This window comes from Leptonotus elevatus, chromosome 2 (assembly GCF_054856555.1).
Source record: "Leptonotus elevatus isolate MCC_2025b chromosome 2, RoL_Lele_1.0, whole genome shotgun sequence".
Lineage (NCBI taxonomy): Eukaryota > Metazoa > Chordata > Actinopteri > Syngnathiformes > Syngnathidae > Leptonotus > Leptonotus elevatus.
In genome coordinates, this window is record NC_141240.1 from 26,486,153 (window position 1) to 26,511,117 (window position 24,965).

Below are 24,965 nucleotides of genomic sequence, written 5' to 3' on the forward strand. Positions count from 1 at the left end.
GTGTTGCACTATTGACTATAAACATACTTTGCTTATAGCATATCCCCCTATTGGCCATATTGACATCAACACATTGTGGTGGTACGTCTCTCGTCTTGCTACATTAGGCTTAGCTGCCATATGTAAGTATGCAGTATACTAGAACTTCTTAGGTCGAACATTGTTGCGAGACACTGGGCAACCACTGATTGTATGACGTATGAAAATAGGTTTTCAAATGGATTTGAGCGATTAGGGGGGTTATTTTTGCTGAAAAAAGCTGTCTATAATTCCATATTTCTTTACTCCTCAGTTCTGTATGGAGAATAAGTTTTTGTCGCAATTTGTCAGTAGGAAGGAGGGGGGGCATTCACAATTTTTGTGGGTGAGAGTGACATACATACACGGCGAGTTTGATTATTATTATTTATTTTATTTTTATTTTTAAGTGTTTTTGCTCAATATCTCCATCGACAAGTCTCTCCTAACCCATCCAACAATTCAAGCTTGATTCTGTGTCTGGTGAGCCATGTCTAAAAAATGTCAGTATGAGAGTAGCCTATACTTCTGCAAAAGACTTTTAACACATCTTAACCAGGGGTGCCATTCATTATGCTAGGTATGTTAAAAAAATAATACTAAAACATTTTTTTTAAATACTAAAATGAAGCATTTTATGCATAAAAATACAAACAAATAAACCAGATCTAAAAACGAATTAAACTGACTGGTTTAACATGTACGATTGTAAGCCCCGATTGCTGATTTGTGACTGCCTCCATGAAATCCGAAACACAAAATTCACCCCTCCCATGGTGAACAACTTTCCATCAATCATTCACTTTCTTGAGGCGTACAACAGACTTGAGATCAGTCAGTCGTGGGCAAGCAGCTGCCGCTGCACATATTTTGCTGAGCGCCTTCACACATTGATCGTCTTCCTGCACTCACAGGTGAGCATGCTGCACACCTTACACATTTTTAATAATAATTGACAATGCATTGTTATTCAAGTGTGTTTGCTGAACTTTTAAGATAATATTGCTGTTAGATTTAGAGATGAATACATTATAATATAGAACTGGCTTTTCAGAGCTATCATATTTATGCTCCTTGACCATTAGGAGAAAGAACAAAACTTTTTTATAGTTTCCTTTTGCACGTCACAAACTTTTCCTTCAGGCTTAAAGGGTTGCTTATTTTAATACTGCATTCCTCAGCACCATGATTATTAATATTGACCATAATAATAACACAATTATTGGGATACTGTGGTACATAATTTGTTTTAATCAAATCATAAAATAAGATTAATTCTCATTGTATTTTATGAGTGTATGATACTTTTATTTAATCATATTTAATTTGTACTCACTATTTCTTGCAATATCTCAAATCAATAGCATTATCACATAACTATTTGCTGGTTGACTAGGGGAAATACAAATATCAAATTCCTTATTTTTATGGTATAATGAGAGTGCAATTAATGTTATAATGTATTCTTAAGTAAACTTTCCCTGCCTTCTTTTTTAAGGGCACTTTTACAATAGGAAAATGATTGTGACTTACAATTTGGTTCCTGTATGTTGTGACAGCTACACGAATGACCCAATATTTAGCTTGTAAACACACACACACACACACACTCTGTATCACTATATGTCCTTCAGTTCGTCTCTGCTGGTCCAGCATCTTGTACCTTACAAACCAGCCGGACCCGCTCTGCGCACACTGCACTCAGCATTTCATTAACACACACACAACAGGACATTAGAGTAGTGTTTCAGTTCCACGGCATAATGATACCACCAAACAAAAATGTCACAAGAAGCATGTGTACCGAAATAATTAATGACGGTCTCATCTCAATTTCTACATTTACCGCCACAGTCGAAAGGAATGGAATTGTTGTGCGTGTCACTATAAATCCCTGTCAAAGGCAGATTATTCAAGTATTAAGTAAAACTGGATAATCGTACCTGATAAACTGGTTGGGAATCACTGTATTAGTGATGTGAAGTAAGTATCTCTCTTCTTTGTTGTAAGGTCGATCAAACGGATGCTGGGTTCCCACTAGGAGTGGAATGGTTAAGAGCCATGGCCCACTGTAATGTAAGTTTGAGTTTTACTCCTTGTGTTTGCTGAAAAATACTTTATTTTCACCTGATGCTGCTATTTCACTTAATTTATTTGCCGGCGTCGTTAAAGCAAGAAATACTATAAAAAATGGTATCAATGTAGGCAGGTAGCAGAGAAAAAGTATACAATTAGAATATGAATCATTTGTATTTGGCCACTGGCCGCCTGTTGAACTCCTTGAAATGTGAGGTTGAATTCCAAGTCGTTCATCTGCTTGGCAGTTCAAAGGGGTCATTTGAATCAAACAAACAAACCAGTAGTTATCTCTTGAATTAATTATCTACAAATGGAGGCCCGCGGTCGAGCGGGTTTAGCGGGATGCCATGCAGTGTTCATTTGGTGATTAAGGTCAGAGGCTATGTCGAAGCATAGACCCTTGGACAACTGGATGAGAAACCGTCCGTACATGCTCGGTCAAGGTCCAGACTGATGGTAACTTCACGTGTGCCGCCTAAAACTACGTAGGAAACTGACTTTGATTTGGCTAGCTGTGACATTAGCTAATATACAGAATAAGATGATAACCAAGACGCTCGTCAGGACATTGCTAGGACATTGACGGCGACACTGCCAAGATACTTGCTTGGATATTGGACATTATGACTTAGGCTAAGATAATGACAAGGACATTATCTAAGAAATGGGTTTCTGGTTAGATCCTGACGAGCACACTTGCTTTGGCATTTGCTAGGACATTGGTTGGCTAATACATTGACTAGGGTGCTTTTCAGGCAACTGGCTCAGGTCCCTAGGACAAGGACCCGAGGACACTGGCTAGCATATGAGATTCTGATTGGGCTTGGGCACTGGCTAGCACACTTGCTACTGCATTTGTTTGGAGTACATTGACTAATACATTGACTGCTGGCTAAAGTACTTGTTACACTGATTAAGACATTTGCTGCTAGAACATGGGCTCGGACTTGTGACTAGCAGACTCTGGTTTAGTGCACTGACTAGGACACTTGCTAGGAAACCGGCTAGGCGACTATGGTTCTTGCTAGAATCCTATTTAGGGCACAAAACACGGAGACTCGAGTGAGTTTTCTCAGGACGGCGATTGTAAGTTCACTAAATTAAACAATGAGGTCAATTAAATTGTTGAATTAAATTGAGTGAAATAAATTACAGTTGTATATTGGTACAAAGGTTCTGGAGGATCTGCTTTTAGCCTTTTAGTTAATTTTTTGGCATAAACTGAAAACACACTAATTTAAATTTAACAATGACATTCTATGACCCCTCAAACTACTGAACTAATATGATTTTTATACAGTAGGTAATTAAAAATATACTCAAGCAACATTGCGCAAAGAATCTAATTAATTCAGCATTTGTTTTCATACAGCATCTTTTGTGTTATTTTATTTTTAATAATTGGACTATTGTTGCCTTGCAGCTACGGTCGCCATCCTCCTCCCCCCACGATGAAGTCAACCTCGGTCCTTCAGCAAACCCTCAGTAAGTACTTTAGCTCCTCTGGGTTGATCCATGAACCTTATTGTTGAAGTTGCTAGCTTGCTTTCAAGGGCAATGGCTCTCAAAATGGGATCAACAAGACAAGGACTGTAAAATACATTATTCATAAATGGTTAAATTAAATATTTGTAGTAATTAGTATTAAAAATGTACACACCTGCTTATTTAGAAAATAAACATAAATAAATCAGTTGCTCATGCTTAACTTAGCCTTGGGCCAATTAAAAGCGCTAACATAAGTGTATAACCGTTAGTAAACCTCTCTAAAATATTTTCTGCTTGGAAGCTCATATCTCGTATCAAAATTTATTTGTAAATATTCTGTGCGATTGGCTCCGTAATGGATTCGCACTGGGATTCTTTCTTGTCATAAAACGGAGAGGATCATAAAACATCCTCGTCATTCTTCTAGCATGTACGCTATCATGAGCCCATGTTACATAAACAATTGTACTCAAGTAGCTAAATAATCAACACAAACAAACCACATTTACAAGAAGCTCATCAATAGTATTTGCTAGCATACTAGCCTAAATTATATGATAGCACTGTGTGACATCACACATAATACTTTACAGAAACGGTATTAAGTAATTAAATTCACCTTCTGGCATTTATACGTAGACGTAAAACACTATCACTACCATATCTATACTATAAGCTATAAGATGTCATAGCTCACTATAATTCACTATATATGCAATTAATGTTTACTTACTCCATTCATACTGTACAATCTTTATCCTGTTTATAATCCACCATTACAGCACAACTTTTAAGGTGAGTGTGTAATGTTGTGCACGGAACATTATCAAGCCTTTAATAGATAACTCTTTGTCTTGTTGCAGTGCCAAGCCCACTGACTTTGACTTCTTGGCTGTCATTGGCAAAGGGACCTTTGGAAAGGTGATACAATTACTTATTCACCTCATGTTGAAATGAACCCATTTTGCCCCTGGGAGGCCATTCAATAGCACTTTGCAAAAAAAAAAAAGAAGCACATTCAATATTTCATTTTAGAAATAATTGTATACTTTTTTCAAAATTCATTAACTTTTCACACTTTAATCACATTTTTAATCATCTATGACTACTTTTTCCTTTCGTGACATTTTGTTGTTGCTTATGTGCAGCAAATTACCTACATGAAAGTAACTCCAAGCAGGAATAGCGTAAATGAGATTTGAATCCAGAACTATTAGGTAGACATGCTTACAGTGTGTCACCATGCTGACTATTTCTTCTTTTATATCCAAGTATTTTCAAGAGTATCATTCCCATTTGTCACTGGCAACTGTATGACAAATCACATGCGTCTACTGCAAATACAGTTGCTATACCGTCAGTATCATGTCTCTGTTCATAATAACTGCAAATTCTGCAATGATTCATATATACAGTAGAGGACTGAAGATGGATTCACCGACGCAGTTATCAGAGGTCATGTTGTACAGTACCCGAATGTGACGTAAGAGAAGGAAAAGCCGTGGTTGACGTTGTGCACACAATGTTTTCATGAATCATTAACTGTGCCGCCACTTAAGGTCGTTTGACTCTCACCAATGGCAAAGTCGCATGAAATGTTACCAGGCAATTGTTTAAAGATGAAGTAGCCTTAAACGGTTCCTCGAGCAGGAAGTCAGTGTTGATTATTTATTTATTTTTTCCCCTTTTTGGGGGGGAAATAAAACCAAGCTCATGGTGTGACAGTAAACTACACCTCTCTACAGTAAATGCAGTTAGTTACTAATATAATTTGTATTTTATTTTCCAGTTCTTAGTGTTTAGTTTGTTATTACACCCAAATCACCTGGAATAGGCCCCAGCTCCTCTATACAAACAAATAGATTTATGTATGGATGTACATAAATTAAGGTCACTAGTAACAACTCCAAACTAGCTTATGAAGTATACTCTATTTAGATTTGTCAGCAAAAATCGCGCTTTTACAAAATGCCTTTTTGTCTTTCTGGCTAAACGTGACTCAATTTTGCCAGTGTCATGCGTTTCCACAGTTCACACAGACATCTGAGGGCTTCTGTCGCCGCAGAGCGTCCACACACGGCGCTGTGAAGTGTTTACTAAACAAAAAAATTAACACACAAACCTTGCAATGCAGGTCCTGCTTGCCAAGCTCAAAGCCATCAATCAGTTCTACGCTGTCAAAGTGCTGCAGAAGAAAGTCATCTTGAAGAAAAAGGAGGTGAGCGCCACTTTGCCAGAGGTGTACATCAGGAATAATGAGCCCTCCTCAGAGAACATCCGATGCCCGGGCTGGATATACCCTTGTATGAATAATTTAGATGTGAAACGGGTCTGGAAATAGATTTTCATTTTCCCACATTGACACCACAAACTCGCAAGGCCTCTCTAAAACTCAGTCAGCTTCTGACGGCAAAATAATTTATTATTGCTTGTCATACTGTACTTTGTATTCGTTTTTATGTTACTATTTCAAATTGGATGAAAATCTTTAATATTAGCCCTTCTGTGAAATTCCAAATCAGAGAATTAAAAAAAAAAGCAAACAGAAAAGTAAACATCTGATTTTCATCAGACATACATTTCACAAAGTGAATAACTGCACAGTAAATTGTGTAGAGTAAATTTTACTTGAAAATAGTCTTTTTATTTAAAAAATAAAAATAAAGTTACACATGGGTTGAGGAACAAACTCACGACCTTCAGCTTGGGGAGACTGCCATTCTACCACCTGAGCTATGCCACCCCTACTTGCTAATATCCAAAACCGTTTAGTCTCTTGGAGTTACAAAGATTCCAGCTGACATGAGCGACATACTAACACACAGTAGGCCGGAGCTGCGTGGCTCACGGAGTAGATTGGCTGTCTCCCAACCTGAAGTTGTGGGTTTGTTCCTCAACCCCTGGGTGACTTTAAAAATAATAATAATAATAAACTAGAAACATTTTGTCAAAATCTCTCCTTGCAAAATTCACTTAGAATTTCTAAGTGAAAAATCTTTAATAGTTTTTTTTTCATGTGATAGACAAATTCTCTCGTACACATTGAAACTACTTTGAGTAATATTTACTCTGAATATAATATAAAACGTAAATAAACCTAAGAATATAAAAGCAAGATATATTGAATAAATAATAAATTTGATTGAATAAATGATAAATACACACATTAATTGCCTGAGATGTGACAAATATTGTCAGTTAAGATTGCTAATGTGGTCATATTATCATTAAGACTATTTTTGTGATGTATTGTGATTTGTGAACTGCTAAAAAAAGAACGGCAAGCTCAACGGCGATTCCATCAATTTTTCTATTTTTATTTCTTAAATCTTCAAGCATCCTGCTTTTATATTCATAGGTTTATTTACGTTTTTACTATTTCAGTCCATACATTTTGTTATTTAAATGACATCTTTAATATTTTCTTTCCAATGTTTTAACGTCCACCGAATATTTTTTCAAATAACTTTATTGAACAATTTTAAACGGAAATTCTCCAGCCAATCCTGTAGCGTGACGCCATCGGTAGGCGACTCCGATACAATCTGCCAGCCCGATCACATCTGGTACAGACACCGTGTATTCTGCATTAAATATCATATTAAGATTAGAAGAAAGAAAAACACTGCCATCTAGTAGGTCTGATGGGGTACTGAACCTCACAGAACAAACTAATAGAGAGCAGGAAAAAATGCATGGAGCCCAACTCTAATGAAGCAGAGCGACTTCCTGTGTTGTCATCAACAATGTTTGGAAGCAACAACAGTCTTATCTAATCTGCAGAATGCTCTGTGCAAAGGACACTTTTTATGACTCACAAAAAAAAAGTTTATCTCATTCACACACACATACATGGTTTCCTGATTTATCTGTTCAGTTTTGGAAAATAAAGGTGACATTCAATTTAGATATCCTGTTTTGATCCCCACGTGTTTCCTTTCGCAGCAAAAAAACATCATGGCGGAGCGAAACGTGCTGCTCAAAAGCCTGCAACACCCGTTCCTGGTTCGGCTCCATTACTCCTTCCAAACGGCGGAGAAGCTCTACTTCGTCCTGGACTACGTGAATGGCGGAGAAGTAGGCGCAAGCAATTAAAACAAGCAAATGAGTGTTGAGCGGCGCAGTCTGATGTGCTTGCTCTGTTTTGGTGCAGCTCTTCTTTCACCTGCAGCGTGAGAGATGTTTCTCCGAGCCCAGGGCGAGGTTCTACACCGCGGAGGTGGCCAGCGCTATCGGCTACCTTCACTCCCTCAATATTGTCTACAGGTCTGGTTTTTTTTCTGCCTACTTGTGACCCTCCATCCATAATTCATATACGCATCCATTTCAAATGTGATCGTCTGTGTGTGTTCATGGCAGGGATCTGAAGCCAGAAAATATCCTGTTAGATTCTCAGGTGAATAACAATCAACACGTTTTCTCCTCCTGTCTGTGAATGGCAATTGTTTTTGTACAGTGTGATATGTATTATATGTATACAATCTCCTGTTGGTATTTGCTTTGTGCAGGGCCATGTGGTGCTGACAGATTTTGGTTTGTGCAAAGAAGGTGTGGAGCCGGAAGGAACCACCTCAACTTTCTGTGGAACACCGGAAGTGAGTTAAAAGGATGTGCTGTATGGCAAAGAATCCCACGACAAGATGTTGCTATATCATAGAACGCAGTCGAAGCGCATGCATTTCGAAGCACACACACTACGGTGGCTCAGAAGCCTACCACCAATTCGTATTTTGCGTGAGCGAACGAGCATCTTGGCGAACATGGCAGCTGATGTGAAGCCCGGCGAACAACGCCAAAAGACAGAGCGAGCCGGATTTAGCCGGAGCAGCTAGCAAGCGCGGCTAGCGGGAGTTAGTCGGAACCATAGGCTGGAGTGGCTAACAAGAGCGGCTAGCGGGAAAAGCTAGTAAAGCGGCTAGCAGTAGTTAGTTGGAGCCATAGGCTGGAGTGGCTAATAAGCTAGCGGTAGAAGCTAGAAAAAAAAACAGCTAGTAAAAGCCTGCGAGAGCAAAGCAGAAGGTGACAAACGACGGGAGCCCGAATCACGGTACTAAGCAGCGGTTGACCCATTGTGTCCGACACTCGATGCACGTTTGCAAAGTTGTCCTTTGGGCATCCGTAGCAGGCCGATGGCGGTGAAACATGGCAGGCAGACTCTTGTAAGGTGAGACTCCAGCCAAGTAACATAATTAGTGATTACTAGACTAACGATTACATTAAAAAAATGTACGATGTGATAGAACTTTTTTTTGTTGTGCATATTATTGAAATCAATATTGGCATTTAAATTGAATGAATTATTAGTTCACCACTAGATGGCGTTAAAGATTACACACTGTCACTTTAATATCTGAAGAACTAGAAGCAAAAATATATCAAAAGTCTGATAAACATGTTTACGGATATATCAGTGTTTGGATTTTCCATGTAAAATTCACATTCAATTTAGTGCCAAATGTGCAATCTGGATTTGATCCCGATTAAATTGGGTTTACCTACACAAAGCAATTGCACATAACAAACTAGATCTTCAAGGCCCTACAAGATTTGAGAGTTTTGATAGATGTTTTGAAATTGTCCACGAAGATGGTGATTTTGAAAAGCGTTTTATAATTGCTTCTTTTTTTTTTCCTGGTCTGAATTTGAACGTTTGCTACCAAAGTACTTAGCGCCAGAGGTTCTGCGCAAGGAACCTTACGACAGGACGGTCGACTGGTGGTGTCTTGGAGCTGTGCTCTATGAGATGATTTACAGCCTGGTAAGTGTGTGTGCGTGTTTGCGTGCCTTTGTCTTTGCTACATTGTGGGGCCCATACATGCGTGTTTTTCCAGGTTTAACTACTATTGTGGGGGCCGACTTGAAATTGTGCCATTTGGTGATCCCCACAAGTTCAGACCTCTTTTCGAGGGTCAGGACTTGGTTTTAGAGTTTAGGTTTGAATTGGGTTATGGGTTGAGGTTAGGGTAAGGAATTAGGGTAGGCAATCATTTTTGATGGTTGGGGTTAGAGGATGGGGCTAGGAAATGCATCATGTCAAGGAGATGTCCCCACGATGATACAAAGACAAGTGTGTGTGTGTGTGTGTGCGTGTGCGCGCGTGTATGTAGATAATAACATCTGCCCATTCCCTTCATGGTAGCCTCCTTTCTACAGCCGTGACGTTGGAGAAATGTACGACGGGATTCTCCATAAGCCTCTGCTGCTTCCGCCAGGGAAGTCTGAGGCCGTGTGCTCCCTGCTGGAGGGTCTCCTGCAGAAGGACCAGCACAGACGCTTCGGGGCCATCGCCGACTTTGTAGGTATTTTTTAATTAGGATGGGGGGGAAAATAGATATCCGACACTTAGATCTTGCTATTTGAAATACAGTTGATGTGGTATTAATATGTGGTTGTGTTCTACAGTTAGAAATCAAGAACCACACCTTTTTCTCGCCAATCAACTGGGATGACATTTACCACAAGAGAATAACTCCTCCTTACAACCCCAATGTGGTTAGTGAAAGATATATATATATATTTTTAAATGCCTTTGATTTCATGAATACTTTGTTTAGAAAAAATGCTATACAGTATTGGGATATACAGGATTACTCAGAAGAACCATCACAATGTCCTTTCCCACATTTAGAGGGGCCCTGCCGACACTCAGCATATCGACCCAGAGTTCACCAGAGAAATGGTTTCTAATTCGTTGAGTCGGACGCCGGAATTCAACGCCAGCACGAGCGCCAACAACGCCTTCAACGGCTTCTCCTACGTGGCCAGCGAGGACAGCTTTCTTTGAGTGAACACAATATGTTGGAGGGCTAACAATATGGCGGCCTCGCCGAGTGTTATCGGACAATGTAGCTGATTCAACGTTAGGGTTCACAATGGGGCCATTTTGTAACAGAATGAGTGTGCTTGAAAGAGCCACAGTTAATACAGTTTTTATTTTATACAATGAGGAAGCGGAGGTGGTGAACGTATTTAAATATGTGATTATGCTATTATTGTTCGTCTGATGTGAAGCAAATAAGTGCAATGGTGAAGAGAGTTGGCAAGTTCAACAGCGGGTGTTTTATGGACTTGTTCTTCTGTACCATGCTTGCCTTTATGGACCTTGTTTGTACACTGAGAACAGATAAAGAGCACTCCCCGAACGAACAGTTAGAAGCATACAGTTGTTTTGCTGATAGGAGGAAATTATATTCAGGGACAACAGTTTGAGTGACTTTTTTTTTTTTTAGCTTCTCTTACATCATCCCATTTGTCATTTGACTTTGAAGCAGTAGTATACGCAGAACTACAAAATGTAGCTGTATTTCTCAAGCCGCAAGAGGAAGAAAACACGTTTGATGGTGACTATTATGTTATAGGATACATTGTAAATTGATGTTATTGTTGATTAATGTGTTTTATTGATACAGCTTGGTGATATGCCCACTGTAAAGTAATGCAGCGCTTTGCAGTACCGCCTATGGGGTAGATGCCACGGACTTCCGATTTCTGGGTTTTACACATCAGCACCGTTTACGGCCACTGCTGGCCGCGTTCCAACACTCGCACCCCCACCCCTGCGCCCCCAACGGCTATCTGAAATGCTTCAGACACTGAGACAGATGCTACACACTCGCAGCCTTGCACAGGTCGACGGGAACGCGCAACCGAGGGGCTGTACGGAAGCGCAAGTACGGAAACAAAGTTGATGGATGAAAACCCGGAAGTCGGAAGTCCCGCCTCCTCCGTGGCATATAGTCCGTTAGCCTGACTTAATGTTTATGTCACTTGTCATGATTAGTGGTGCTTCATATTAGCAGAAAGGAATAAATACATGTTCTCTTATTATTGCTATGATTTCATTATTTTTTGTATTTTCTTTTGCCACTGTTATGCAAGTTATTATTATTATTATTATTAGCCCTCATAGGAACGCCCCCTCCGGGAAGCTGGACGGCAAAATAACCACTTGCAGCTAGCTAGCTATTGAAACCGTTGAAACTCGTACAGCGTATAGTCCTGTCTAATCGATTATCTTCTAAAATGGTCATATCTTGCTGTGCGCCCGGTTGTACAAATAGACAAGGGCGTAAACCAAACGTAGCTTTTTATCGCATGCCTACTGATGAAGAAAAACGACGTCGATGGGTAGCAGCAATCAACCGAAAGGACTGGCAGCCCTCAAAGTATTCGCGGATTTGCAGCGATCATTTTTTACGAGGTTAGTAGATCAATGTTCATATATTTTATTAACAAACATACACAATGACAAAGGACTCGTGCATCTGCATTTAGTGGCCTCGGCTTGTGCCGAGGCAGCAGCGCGTCACTTCCGCATTGATCTAGCTGGTCACTATTTTTTAACAAGTGCTGCTTTGAAGACCCCCCTTTTTTTCTTTTATCACTCAGTTCCTTAGACCCCAATATTAGATTTGGCAGAGGCATCTTTTGTTGAATTATAGGTATAACTCTTTAATAAATAAAAATATATATATTTATACAAGTTTCCTCCTGTAAACATCATTAAGTATATAATTTATACATGTATTTAAGTCAAGTTGTAAAATGTCTGAAGTCCTCTTGTTTATGTTTAACAAATTTAAAACATCATAAATCATGCTGTTTCTGCTAAGTACTGTTTTCAAATTTCGACACTGTAAATTAGGATCGTATTCCGAGAAACGTTTCATGGGAGTGGTAGTATATAGCATCCTCGCGGCTTCAAAAGTCTTGGTCTATCTATCCAGTTATATACATATTAGTGGGCACTGGGCATATTGCGCCTCACTTCCGTAGATCCAAAAAAAAGGAGAGATACAGTACTCAAGATTTCCCAATACAACACTGGGTAATCTGTGGTGAAATTTGGTATTGGGCATCAATGGTCAGTTTATCGTGACAAAATCCCAACACACACAACCAAAGATGGTTGTAATAATTTGCAGTGCCAGTGGCCCAGGCAGTCCAGATCAGGATCAGGGTGATGACAAGAAAACCCTTCAACTTGAAAGAGATGGAGATCATGGATAAAGATAGCAAATAGGCAAAAATATCATGCAAAAAGCTGATCAGCAACTATATATGATGTGTTTTATTTGCTGTAATAGCAAATAAAGGCTTTTCTATTGATTTTTGAGAAGGATATGAATTTAATTTAATTGAATTTATTTATTTAAAAGGGACAATGCACATTAATCAACATATTACAATGTTAATGTGCCCAAGTTAGCTAAGTCAAGCTAATTTTCATTGGCAGTCCCTTGGGCAAATGTAAAAGACTAAAATGAGAGTCATTAAAATCACAAATCAATTTCCAACAATATACAGTAATATTACACAAGTACATTTACTGTAACTTAACAATGTAATCATTTTGGATGTGCCACTTTTTGTTTAAATGTATATAAAAGATGAGAAATATTGTTTCCACAGTGATGCCTCTTGTACAACATCCTCTTCTGGGAACACCTATGTCATTTCCAATCCACGAAAAAAAATGCTGTTTGAATTGAATACAAGTAACTTTAAATCAAAATTTGCCCAGGGTGTGAATAATTTCTCGCTTGACTGTATTATATAATCTTGTAAATTATGCCAATCACGGCCTTGCTCTCCATGGGGGTCGCCATTGTCGAGTGACGCCAGATTGAAGCCCGTCAGTGAAGTCAGGGACAGGGTCTTTTTTTTTTTCTCTCCAGAATTTGCAACTCGGACCTCCCAGTTCAAAAGGGCGTTCCAGTGCCCTTTTCCTGGTTGGAGCCAGGTCGAAGAAGTTAAACTTTCCACTTTCCTCGAATGCAGCATATACGGTCAGGGATTGTGAAATAATGGCAAGGTGCATGCTGCTAGTGCTAGCCTGTTAGCTAACTCATTCACCATGCTCAATCGTAACGTAAGCTCTTAATTCATTAGCATTATTGTTTGTGATGTTTACCTTTAGCCCTTTTCCTTGCATCCTAGAACACCTCAAGTGATGTTCAACTCATGTGTGTCTTTCTTTTTACAGGTGAGATGTCACTGGACAACAAGAGCCCTGATTTTGTGCCTTCTATTTTTCCTCAACCAAAACAAAAGTCCAAGGCAAAGATTGAAAGGTAGTATAATAAGTAAGATAGTTTTTTGTGTGTTTTGTGTAAACTGGTGACAGTAATGTTTACCAATGTTTTACCCTATTTGCTTGTAAGCAAGTCATAAACCATATCTTATAACTACGATGAATTGTATTCGATCTTGAGATTAGTATTTTTGTTGATTCATTGAGGTTTTTACTTTTTCTTTTCTTTTTATGTGAAGGAACCCTAAAATAAAGAAGCGGAGTGTTTCAGTTGCCCCACCAGTCACCAGTCTCGATCACTGTCCTGGTAAGTGGAGCCGATGTCGTCACATTCAAATTTTCTGCATTGTATGATGGTTCAACCATTTAAGACCCTCTCCCTCTATGCTCATCTTGCCTGTAAGACTAAATACACTCTCAGGTGTGTATGCCCTAGCAGAATTTTGAAGCCTGTCATACTCGCTCACTTTTTTTTTTTATGAGGTTGTAAACAATATGCGCTAACCTGTTGTCTTTTCTGCTAAAGCTGAAGAGGACATCGCAGTCACAAGAACAGAGTATGATCATCTGAACACGAGGTACATTTAGACGAATAATCCATGTCAATTTGCAGGAAGATTGTAAACGGCTACGGAATGAAAATGAGACTGAAAGAGTATCCTAAGAAAATCTACATTTTCTAATCAAATATCAAACGCAACGTGATACAACTGTTGTTTTTCCACTGGAATTAGACCTTTGTTCTTTGGTTGTGCACTAAACTGACAGGAAGTGTAAAAGTATTTAGTAAGAAATTCTCTCTACATAATCATCTTTCGGTTGTGTTGATGAAATTAAGGCTGGTTTTAACAAACACTGATTAAGTCTACAGGTTTATGGTTTTGAACATCTTATCTTTAATTTTCTGGAGCTGGATTCCTGCTATGGCCATAATACTTTATTCAATAGCTAAGTAAGGAAGCTACACAAATGAATATGCCCAAAATATTCAAGCCAAAGTTTGAGAGATGTCGTTGTATAACAGATTATAAAGAGATGTTCATCAATTTAATAGACCCAGTGATATGACCTCCAGATACCAGTCATTGTCAAACTATAAACATAATAACACCATAACTATTTGACTGAAGGAAATTCCTTTGTATAGTCTGTACATGGCCACACGTCACATATTGTGAGCATCCAAATTCTGGTAGGCTCACAGTTTCTCTCAAGTGTAAACACTAGGTTACTTCACTAAATAAAGATGAATATGTGGGCATTGGACCACTTTGTAACACTTTCCTCCCACTCTGTAATCCCATAAGAATTGTAACGTTGCTTCCTATATTATAATGTTAGTTGTTTTTTTTAAGTCATTTTCGCCATCCTTTACAGTTAGCCGGCTTGTGTACGTTAGTGAACCTTGACATTCTTTCTGTTCCAACAATGTGCGTGCATCATGATTATGTCATGTTTGTTTACATTTTATAAACTAATGGGTCTATTTGCTCTCTAATCTCTGAGGAGAGGATGAAAAAACTCAAGAAAAAAATATAATTAAAACAATAAAAAATACTTGGGGGGGGGAAATAATTCAGAAAAACGGCAAATGATTCTGAAAAATAGTATTCCGGAAAAAAAGAGTGGAAAGAACACAAAAAAAACCGGATTTTGTTTTGTTTTGTTCGAAATGCAATACGCTTCCGCAAAGTGGAAAACAACACGTTTTCTGTGGTTGTGCGTGTTGCATTTGCGGTTTTGGCCAGAGGTGGCGCTATACTTGGTGTGAGCACAACAATTAGCATTTAGCAGCAACGCTGCTTATGTTCGTGGGAATATGCTAGCTAAGTAGTTAGCGCCAGGCTGGATTTTTTATTAACCCATTCGGACAAAGAACGTAAGCATTTTTTTCTCATAAGATATGAATTATTTAAATTAGCCTAATGTTTTTCGCGGTGATTTGTATTGATTTACGTCCGCTATTAACTACCGATTCAGTTTATTTAAAGCTAGCGTTAGCTCACCGTCGTGGAGCGGCACGGAAGTGCATTAAACTGCATTCAAATGTTTCTCTCCACCTATGTTTTACTATAGGGATTTTTTTCAAAGAGAAATAACGATTTTGTTTGCATCACAACTGGTGGTTGTGGATAGCACGAAGACTCGTGTCGTCTTTATGTAAAACAACTTCCCAGTGGTCCTTGGTCGTAGAGCTACAACGTGTTACCTGCTTCAAATTGGAACTCGAGAACATTTTTCCCAAGCGTTTATTGAGCCAAGGCACCCATTTGGAAAATCTCACGGCACACCACTAAAAGTTTGACTATTGAAATGAATGTAAACCTAGCACGACTAATTATGTTGTATAAATGGCATCAGGCAGATACACGTTTATTATACCTTATGTCCATGTCACAAATGTGTGATAGATATACACTAATGCAAATACTACAAGGCATGTGCTCTTCGTTGTGGGGACTACTTTGTCCACCTTGTAAGTTGTATTACATGTTGCAGAAAGTTGATTATATAGATGGAAGTTTGGGTTCTTGTTTGTTCTTGGGCAGGGTGATTAGTTGACCACAATTGTATTTATTTTTTATATTTTTATATTGCTATAAAAGTAGATTTTATAGTCAAAGTGTGTCCCCGCTCATGCACTGCTTGTGGAAACAATGGTCACAGGTTACAATAATTGCAGTTCCGACTTCCAAAGCTTGGTATAAAATAAATCCAAGCTTAGAAGAGAAAGAAAATTGAAAAGGGAAATAAATATGAGATAAAAATGCATGATAATTCATTTTAAGGCCATACCCCTATTTTGTTCCATATTAAAGGTGGAATGGAATGAAGATCCCTTCCAAGCATTTGACGTATTTTGTGTTTGAATTGTGCATGCTGAAATATGTAGTTTCTTCCCAATGAGTCAGCTCACTGTCAATGTGTGTTTGCAGGATGGCAGAACAGGCTGATGTTTCTCTGAGCGTTAACATAGACTCTGTGGATAAGGATGGCCCCAAAGTAAGGTGGACTCAGGAAGAGGTAAGTGAAAAAACTTTATTTATTTACTGAATTACTCATTAGGCATTAAGTAGATTGGCCATCTAATGCTGTATTTACACTGTCTGTCCAAGTGATCCATTCTGATCGAATGCCTGATTTAGTAGGTGTTTTTGAATGTGTATTATTTGTGTTGTTTGGGTAGGCGCAGTCACCAATCTGTGTATGTAAATGATGTCAAGCTCTTCTATCAGTGTGTTTACTCTGGACTGCTATTGCACATGCTGTCATGATGACATATCTCAACTGGGACACTTGAGAGCTTTAAAAACAAAAACAAAGCAGAATTGTGATACTTGAACCGTGCAGTGTAAATCCACCTTAAATAAGTCAGAGGATACGTGTAATTGTATATGCTGTTCAAATAACGTGAATTACTGCGCACTGTATTATGGGTATGTATTATTATGTACTATGAGCTACTTTCCGTCTTTTGGCAAGTGGTTACATTAACAACAAAGTATTGGACCTGATATTGATTTTCTCTTTTGTGCAGGATGAAAACCTGAAAATCCTCATCCAAAATTTTGGAGAACGCAACTGGAATACCGTCGCCACTTTGTTACCAGTAAGAATTCATTTGAATGAATAACATTGTGCTAGTGCTTTTTTAAAATTTAATTTACAGATAAAGCAATTGTATGCAATCTAGTAGGGGTGTTGTCGATTGTCAGCAATTGATTATTGATGCATAATATCTGTAAGCAATTGAGACAAAACCACAAATGGGCTACAATGACTTCAGCTTTGGGAAGTTCACCCGCATCCACACAGACTTCCACCCTTCTGCATCTCACTTTCAAGCATTTCAAGTGATTTGTTCTACCAAATCGCCATCCCATCTAAACTTCTACAGGACTTTATGGGCCATGTTTTAAAATCAAAGAGATGGAGTCCATATTCACTGAGAAACAAGTTGATAAAGGTCTATTTTGTCCTCTTGCTTGATAGGGAAAGACGGAATTACAGTGTACGCAACGCTGGAAAAATCTATATGACAGTGTGGCCTTAGACAACTGGTCCAAAGAGGAAGATGAAAAGGTGAAGAACTTGGTGCCTAATACAGTACAACCTTTAAGGAATCTGGATTTCAAACAATGTTTTCATTTTCATAATAAGCAATTGTGCTTTTTTTTGTTGTTGTTGCGTTTTTGTTTCATTGGGCAGATCAAAGAGTTGGTGGGCAAGTTTGGCACCAATAACTGGAGTTTGATTTGTAAGCACCTGGATGGGCGGGTAGAAAACCAGTGCCGTGACCGTTGGCTCACCCACTTGGAGCCCCTGTTGAAGAAGTCCAACTGGAGCCATGAGGAGGATCTCATCATTTACAAAGCTCATTGCGTCTTTGGGAACCGCTGGTCGGAGATTGCCAAGCTACTTCCTGGAAGGTTGGATGCTTTATGGACCGTCTGGTCACATTAAGAAGTCATTCATTCAATAAATACACAACAAGATGTATATGGGGTTTTGCGCGTGTTTCCTGTTTGTAGAACAGAGCACTCTGTGAGGAGCCACTGGAACTCCACGCTTAAATCGGAAGCCGAATCGGGCCATCTCAAAAACGACTCCGACACCATCTCTGTTGACATTCAGCAGTTTGTGGAAGGACGGGTATGAACACATCTTAAAAGAGAAACTTTTTTGGGAGGGGGGGTGAGGAGGGTGCTAACATATGCATCTTGTTGGTTAAAATTCTTCCTCAACCAAACATGCCCCATTACTATGTTAAGGAGATTTCATGATACCATCTTTTGCAGGTGAACTTCAAGTGTGACATTGTATTGGACACCTTGCCACAGATTCCAGAAGCGGTAAACTCCTTGTTGCTTCTGCACTAGATCCTGAAACGATGGTTTGAAATGCACGACTTGAATCGTTTTTCCTCCTTGCTGAACTTCTACTCTTGGCTTTCCTGTAGGTCAAAGATATGAAAGAGCAGCACAAAGTTCCCCAGAAGTCCACCCCACCCGCGAACACGCCGACACCGAAAGGGACCTTGCCTCCAAACGGCGCTCCCTTGCCCACCCGTCCCAGCTCCACTGGCGTCACTGCACCAACACCAGCAGCAGAGGCGGTGGATCAGAAAAAGTTTGTTGATGCTGCGTTGAGGATGATTGCTGAGGACATGCTACCACTCAGGTAGATTTGGAATGGTGCTCACTTTTTGGTTTGTTGGGGGGCTGTTGGTTTAGTCGCTATGTGCAGTTGAAGCAATGGAAGCTCGATGTTTGGGTGTTTCTTATAATCAGTTAGTGGACTGGCGTTACAGAAGATAAAAAATAATAATTGAACGAGAATCCAAAGCCCAAACCAAAATGCGTGTATAATATTAAGTGTTTTTGTATTGTCAGGTCACCAAGAAACTCAATATGGGCTTCCATTTTGTTACGAGCTGTCGATTGAAAATGACATCACAGTTGCTCCGGTATTAACCAATCAGAGCTCAGCTTGCGAACGTCACATGAATAAAACTCAGAAAACAGGTGTGCCGTGATTGGTCGATAGCGGAGCCGAGCAACTGTGATGTCATTTTCAATCAATCAAGTGCAAGCAAGTGACAAAATCGATAAAAATTAGTAGATTTTGCTGCTTTATTCATATTCCACATTCTTAGACTTGTGGGACTGCATAGAATGTATTACTGGAAAAAAAAAATTGGGGGGTTAACGTCCCCTTTAAACAGAAGTTTTGCTGTGGTTAAAAATGTCATCTCATTTTCCTCCTCCTACCCCACAGTTTTGTTGAAGGAGCAGGTTTCCGGTCCTTCATTGCCACCATTGGACCCGGATACCACAAGCTGTCCCAGCGTGCCGTCAGCTTGCAACTTTATGATGACGTGGAGAGAACGATCAAGCCTCAACTCATCCGTGACTTAAAGGCCTGCCTGGGCAAATCCAAAGATGCGGAGGGTGCCATTCATGTGACCTGTGACCTCTGGGCGGGCGTGCAGTCCAATCCGGTAGATGAGACCATCGTTATTGTGCAGCTCCACTTTGTTAGCGATTCGTGGCAGATTCGCCGTCCCACCGTGGCCTTCCGTCACGTGAGCCACAAAGACCTGAGTGACGGCGTGGCCAAGGAGGTGGAGGGCGTGCTGCTCAGCTACGGCGTCTTCCCGCAAAGCATCGGCTACGTCCTCGTCAACCACGCCAAAGAAATGCTGGCTGCTAACAGCGTGTTCTGCGACTACAAGATCATGTGCCCGTCGAACAGGGGCGAGCCCGACGGCGACGAGATAGTGGCCTTTCTGTCAGACCGGATAGCTGAATCGGAGTCCCCGTTTTCAGAGCTCAAAATCGGGACCAGAATTTCTTGTGTGGCAAAAACGCTCCAGATTGTGATCAGCGAGGCATTAAAGAACTCCAGGGTGGTTGAAAACCTCCTCTCACATGTGCACAATGTGGTGGCTTTCTTCAGGGGCAGTACGTACTGGAGTGAGGTATGAAACATGTCTCTTTTTTACTAACAATTAAAACTACTTGAATCCAACTGTCACTTACTAATGCCTGTATAGCCAAAGTAACATTTCAACATTCTTGAAGCCGTACAAGTGTAAAAAGAAATTAAGGTAACCGCTATATAGCACATATTACAACATAAATGCATAACTAATCAACTTATTGCTTTAGCCATAATTTTCTCCGACACATTCTACCGCTTACATGTTAAATTTCACTTCCATGTCTGGTGGTCATTGCATTTTCATCACATGTACCCTACTGAGGTGGCGGTAGAGCCCCACTCGATCCAAAGGATGAAACCGATATCCATATCCATATTTAACTGCTGCGATTTATCAGGTAGTTGAAGTTAATTGCCATTTCCTTAAAGCTACTGAACACAGAAAATTCCATTTTGAGTCACTACTGCCACCTGTTGATGCAAAATGAAACTGCATACACACTTCTTTACGTACACAATGCTCACATGACTTCACATCAGCAGACAGAGGACGGGAAATTTGAACCCAAATCCAGTCTTAAAACTATTGGCCAGAGGCTTGAGGAGTACCCATTGTGTTAATCTACTAATTAGGAAATGTTCAAACAAAAAGGCAATTGTAACGATGTTTTGGGTCAAATGTTTACAAAGAGCAGCCTTAAGTTACACATGGTTGACGGGTCCACACCAAATCACGTCCTCTCCTCTGTGTCCTCGTGAAGGTTTTGGCGAAGGAGTGCGGCGTGTTTTTGTGTCCGCCCTCTAACCAGTGTCGCTGGAACTCCATGATGGTGTCTTTGCGGCGAATGGTGCAGGAGTCGGCTTGGAACGGCATCCTCACCGTCCTGGCGCAGGCTCGCAGCGAGGCCAGCGACACGGCCAGCGCCCCGCCTCTGATCATGGTCAAGAGGGAGCAAGTGCTCGACATCCTGGCTCTTCTGGAGCCTTTCCAGGAAGCCTTGCAGGTTTGGATTTATCTTAATGCGGTCTTGTGGTAGAAGGGATTGTGTGAGAATCTTTTTGTGTGTGTGTGTGTGTGGCTGCTGTCACCTGCAGGTGTTGTTAGGAAACGCAGTAGCCATCTCGTATGTCGTGACCTCGCTGGTTGGCCTCGATAAGACATTGGAGGGCTGCAGCACAAACTACATCCACTTCAAAAAGGCCTTACGCACGGGCCTCCATACTCACTTCCAGTCCCTGATTCACCAAAAAGACCTGATCGTAGCTGCCGTGCTTGACCCCAGGAACAAACTGAAGGTGTGTACTCTATAACTAAAAATATGTTTTATTTTTCATCAGTCGAGTTTATTGTGATAATCTGGCACAGCCGTCTGTGCTTCTATAAAGCGCTTGTTTTGGTCATAAGCTAGCAAAAAAAATATTTGAAAAAGAGTGCTTCTTCGAAAAGAGGAAGGCCAAATAATCAGACAGAAAGAGCCAAAGTCAAAGCAAAATGAAGCGGAATTTAAGAGACGATATCATCAGTCCTGCTCAAGGTTCCTGTTTATTGCTACCGGTGATTTGCTGACACTAAACCTGCCTATTCTGCCCAATATGTGACAACAGGCCCGCAAATTCCTTAAATGAGCCATCAAATCTGCTTTGGCACAGTGAGACAAAACAGTCGGCATACATTCTTTTCATAGAGCTTAAAGTACTGTGGCATAGTGCCGGATTTCCGCCGTAAGAGCCACTAGCGCAATGACAAATCCAGCGAAGTAAACAGTTAACACGTGTGGCAAAACACCCCCAATGCGGAGAGGAGGGCCAACTTCAAAATAAACTTTTCATACCAAGTAATATGGAGAGCGCAATGCCAAGAAATGCTTTTATTTTGAAGCATTGGATGACTTAACTCGTCTGGAACGTGTCTGCTGTCCTTATTGCCGGCATAAACTCTTGCGACCAAAGTCAACAAAACAACTTAATACAGAAATCACGTTCCATCACCAATAAAGGGCACTAAAAAAAGACTTAATTACGCTGACAGTGTATTGCACGGTGTCTGTTGCCAGTGATTCGGGCGTCTACTACAGTGTTAGTGTGCTAACGGTACTAGCGGCTGTAGCTAACGGACTACTTTTTAAAGTCAGTCTAATCGACGTGATGATTGCACACTTTGATGTTGACAAGACGGACACAGTTGCCGTTCCTAGAGATCAGTTTAATAAACCGGGCTCACGCCATTGTGCAGTCGACGCTCGGCAAAACTGCGGTTCTGACGTCACGTTGTCTCACAGACCAAAAACTACTCAACTCGGAATTTAATTTCATACAAAGTGCTGTACATGGAGTAAAAATCAGTCATGGAATAAAGACAGGTAAAACAACACCAAATACATTAATAATTATCTTAAGTGGATAAATCAATAAGTCCATAAAATAACACAAGTAGGCCAGTAAATAAAATAAATAATAAATTAATAAAATACAGTAGGCACCATAAAACATTGAAACAATGATGAGTTCATGCTGACTCAAATGCCAAAGAACAAAGATGAGTTTTAAGAGTGGGTAGAGAGGGAGGTTGCCTAATATTTAACGGAACGTCATTCCAAAATCCACGGGCAGAGATTTGTCTAAAATCTCCCTAACTTTCTAGAGAGGAAAATAATGTGCTGTTAGCACAATTTAAATTTAAGTTAAAAAAAAATACTTTTTTTAAGGAAGTTGACTATCTAGAAATGAAAGTTGGTCGATCATTATTAAGTGGAAATATATTTTTTAATGTCTTCTGTATTCATAATTGTTCTTTCACCATGCAAAAATATTATTTTTATCCAAATACCTGATTATTCAGTAGAATTTTCCGTAAAATATTTGAATACCAAAATATTCCATATCTGCAGCTCTAGAGGGGACTGCAACCCGCATTGCTATACTGTACTAAAGACATGACCTGACGCTTGGGGAGGACTGGCCATCGGGAATTTCACGAGTTGGCCCGGTCCATCCACGATAGCGACGAATCGAATAGTAATGGCTTGATGCCGGTCGAACAACCAATCGTGCCAGGCACGTTGGACACTGCACCACCGCTCCCCGGAAAAAGTTCAGGCTCAGGATATTTTTTTTTTACTTTAAGCCCTGTTATAATAAATTGCAGAATTGGTGAATGAACTATAAATTAAATCAATTATCAGTATTAATTATACACATTTTACATGCATCCTTACCCCCCCCTCCATTTTTTATTAAATCTACATGTTCTTATGCCTTTTTATTTTATTTTTATGATTACTCAAGAATAAAGAGGTTAACTTCACACTCAGTGGAACCCCAAAATAATATTTTTTTATATGTGGTTGTATAAGATAGCTGAGTGGAAAAAGAGCTCCATTTTGATTTGCACACTAAAGTCAAATTCTCACTTGTCTTGATCAGATGTTCACTGATGACCACCTTGAAGACCAGACCGGTTTCCTAACGCCTCCAACAAAACATGAGGCTCGCACCATAGTGGAAGCATTAATGGGGGGCCAAGCAGGCTCAGCTAATCCCGCAGCAAAGGCAGAGGAACGCCATAAAAATGAGGAGAAAGGCCAGCAGCTGGGCAAAGAGGAAACAGCGGCCGCCACCCTGAGGGAGGTCTCCAGGGTCAGCTCGGACGACAACTCTGACGCCCTTAATCTCGTCGGCATCAAGCGCAAAGCAGATGACGTCCCACAGCTTCCGTCAAAGACCATGACGTCAGAACTTGACGTGTACCTGTCGGAGCCGCTGTGTGGAAACGGCTCCAGTTTACTGTACTGGAAATCCGCCAGTCGCTTCCCAAAGCTGCAGGGCATCGCCAAGAGGCTGCTGGCAGTACCCGCCACCTCAGGGGGCTTCGACAGGCTCTGCCCGATGGCGGCCTGTATCGTACGGGCTAAACGGAACCGTATGCCACCTCACACCACAGAGAGACTGCTTCTTTATAAGAACTCTTTGAAGACAAAGACTGGTAGAAAATCCGGCGGGGTCACTAAACACAGACTGAGCAAGTGATCGGGTGATGCGGTCTATGAAGTCAGTTAAAAAAAAAATGCATTTGGAAATTTAGATGACCACTTGACAGTTTTTTTTTTTTTTCAATACAATATAATATGCGTCCCCAAAGTGACCCGCATGCGCAGAATAAGGTACGAAGTCCCTCACAACGCTCTGTTTGTGGAAATAAATGCGTATGGTCCAGCGTGTCAGGACCATGGACTTTTATAAGTTAGAAATATTATTTTGGGAAAATGAGGCGAGCCTGTTTGAGCGCCTCATCTCACGGAGACCTCTCCTTTTTTTTTTTTTTCAAAACAACTTTGCCGGTATCAGTCCAGCGGCACACCTGCTCTGGCCAAGGTCAGCGGGCGTCTGCTCCAACTCACAAGCGACTCTGAGGACAAAATCTATAGAAAATTTTGTAAATAGGAGTTTTTACACATGGTGTTCATTGCCCATAATAAAAGAGTTTGTCAAGATGAATGTTTCATAATGATTGTTATGTTGGTCGAATACCAATGTTGCTCTTGCTTAATTTTAAGCCACTTCTGTCGGACATCATGAAAACTGACCAGCATTGCACCGTTAGGTGTCATTGTTAACTGCATTTGCGGTATTAGGCTGTGGTGCGGTATGGTTGGAAATAGTTGTAAGTCACTCCTTAAAACCAGTGAAAGGGGAGCCACGATTGAAGGATTTAAAAAATATATATATATTTTTTTTTTGCTTCTGCAAATGTGTTTTGACAATGTTTGGATTTTCAAACAGGTAATTATGGGCCTGCTAAGCGGAGCAAGCAGGCACATATTACTGAAAAGGGTTTATTACTTTTCCGCAAAAATGCGGCCCGAACCGTAGATCGCACCGGGACAAATGAGGTATCAAACGATGC

The 24,965-nt window shown here is 40.3% G+C and overlaps 2 protein-coding genes across 5 annotated transcripts; both read left to right on the forward strand.

Moving 5' to 3' along the window:
* Positions 1-828: 828 nt before the first annotated feature.
* Positions 829-11,421, forward strand: sgk2a (serum/glucocorticoid regulated kinase 2a). The gene is made up of 13 exons (XM_086068943.1): positions 829-932; positions 2,029-2,094; positions 3,521-3,582; positions 4,449-4,506; positions 5,720-5,803; positions 7,531-7,662; positions 7,739-7,851; positions 7,945-7,981; positions 8,094-8,180; positions 9,248-9,343; positions 9,725-9,880; positions 9,988-10,077; positions 10,214-11,421. The coding sequence occupies exons 2-13, from the start codon at positions 2,080-2,082 to the stop codon at positions 10,367-10,369; spliced, it is 1,086 nt and encodes a 361-aa protein (XP_085925069.1). The 5' UTR covers positions 829-932; positions 2,029-2,079; the 3' UTR covers positions 10,370-11,421.
* Positions 11,422-11,498: 77 nt separating this feature from the next.
* mybl2a (MYB proto-oncogene like 2a) lies at positions 11,499-24,556 on the forward strand. 4 transcript variants are annotated; one of them, XM_086068931.1, is made up of 15 exons: positions 11,499-11,785; positions 13,571-13,658; positions 13,858-13,925; positions 14,145-14,196; positions 16,555-16,642; positions 17,157-17,228; positions 17,612-17,701; positions 17,828-18,048; positions 18,151-18,271; positions 18,418-18,471; positions 18,579-18,799; positions 19,397-20,099; positions 20,824-21,066; positions 21,158-21,358; positions 23,486-24,556. In XM_086068931.1, exons 1-15 carry the CDS (start codon positions 11,608-11,610, stop codon positions 24,086-24,088), a joined length of 3,003 nt encoding a protein of 1,000 aa, XP_085925057.1. In that variant the 5' UTR covers positions 11,499-11,607; the 3' UTR covers positions 24,089-24,556. The 4 variants fall into 4 exon arrangements, with proteins under 4 accessions (XP_085925057.1, XP_085925058.1, XP_085925059.1 ...); XM_086068932.1 differs by lacking the exon at positions 11,499-11,785 and adding an exon at positions 12,979-13,373; XM_086068933.1 differs by lacking the exons at positions 11,499-11,785; positions 13,571-13,658; positions 13,858-13,925 and adding an exon at positions 14,023-14,039.
* The last annotated feature ends 409 nt before the right edge of the window (positions 24,557-24,965 follow it).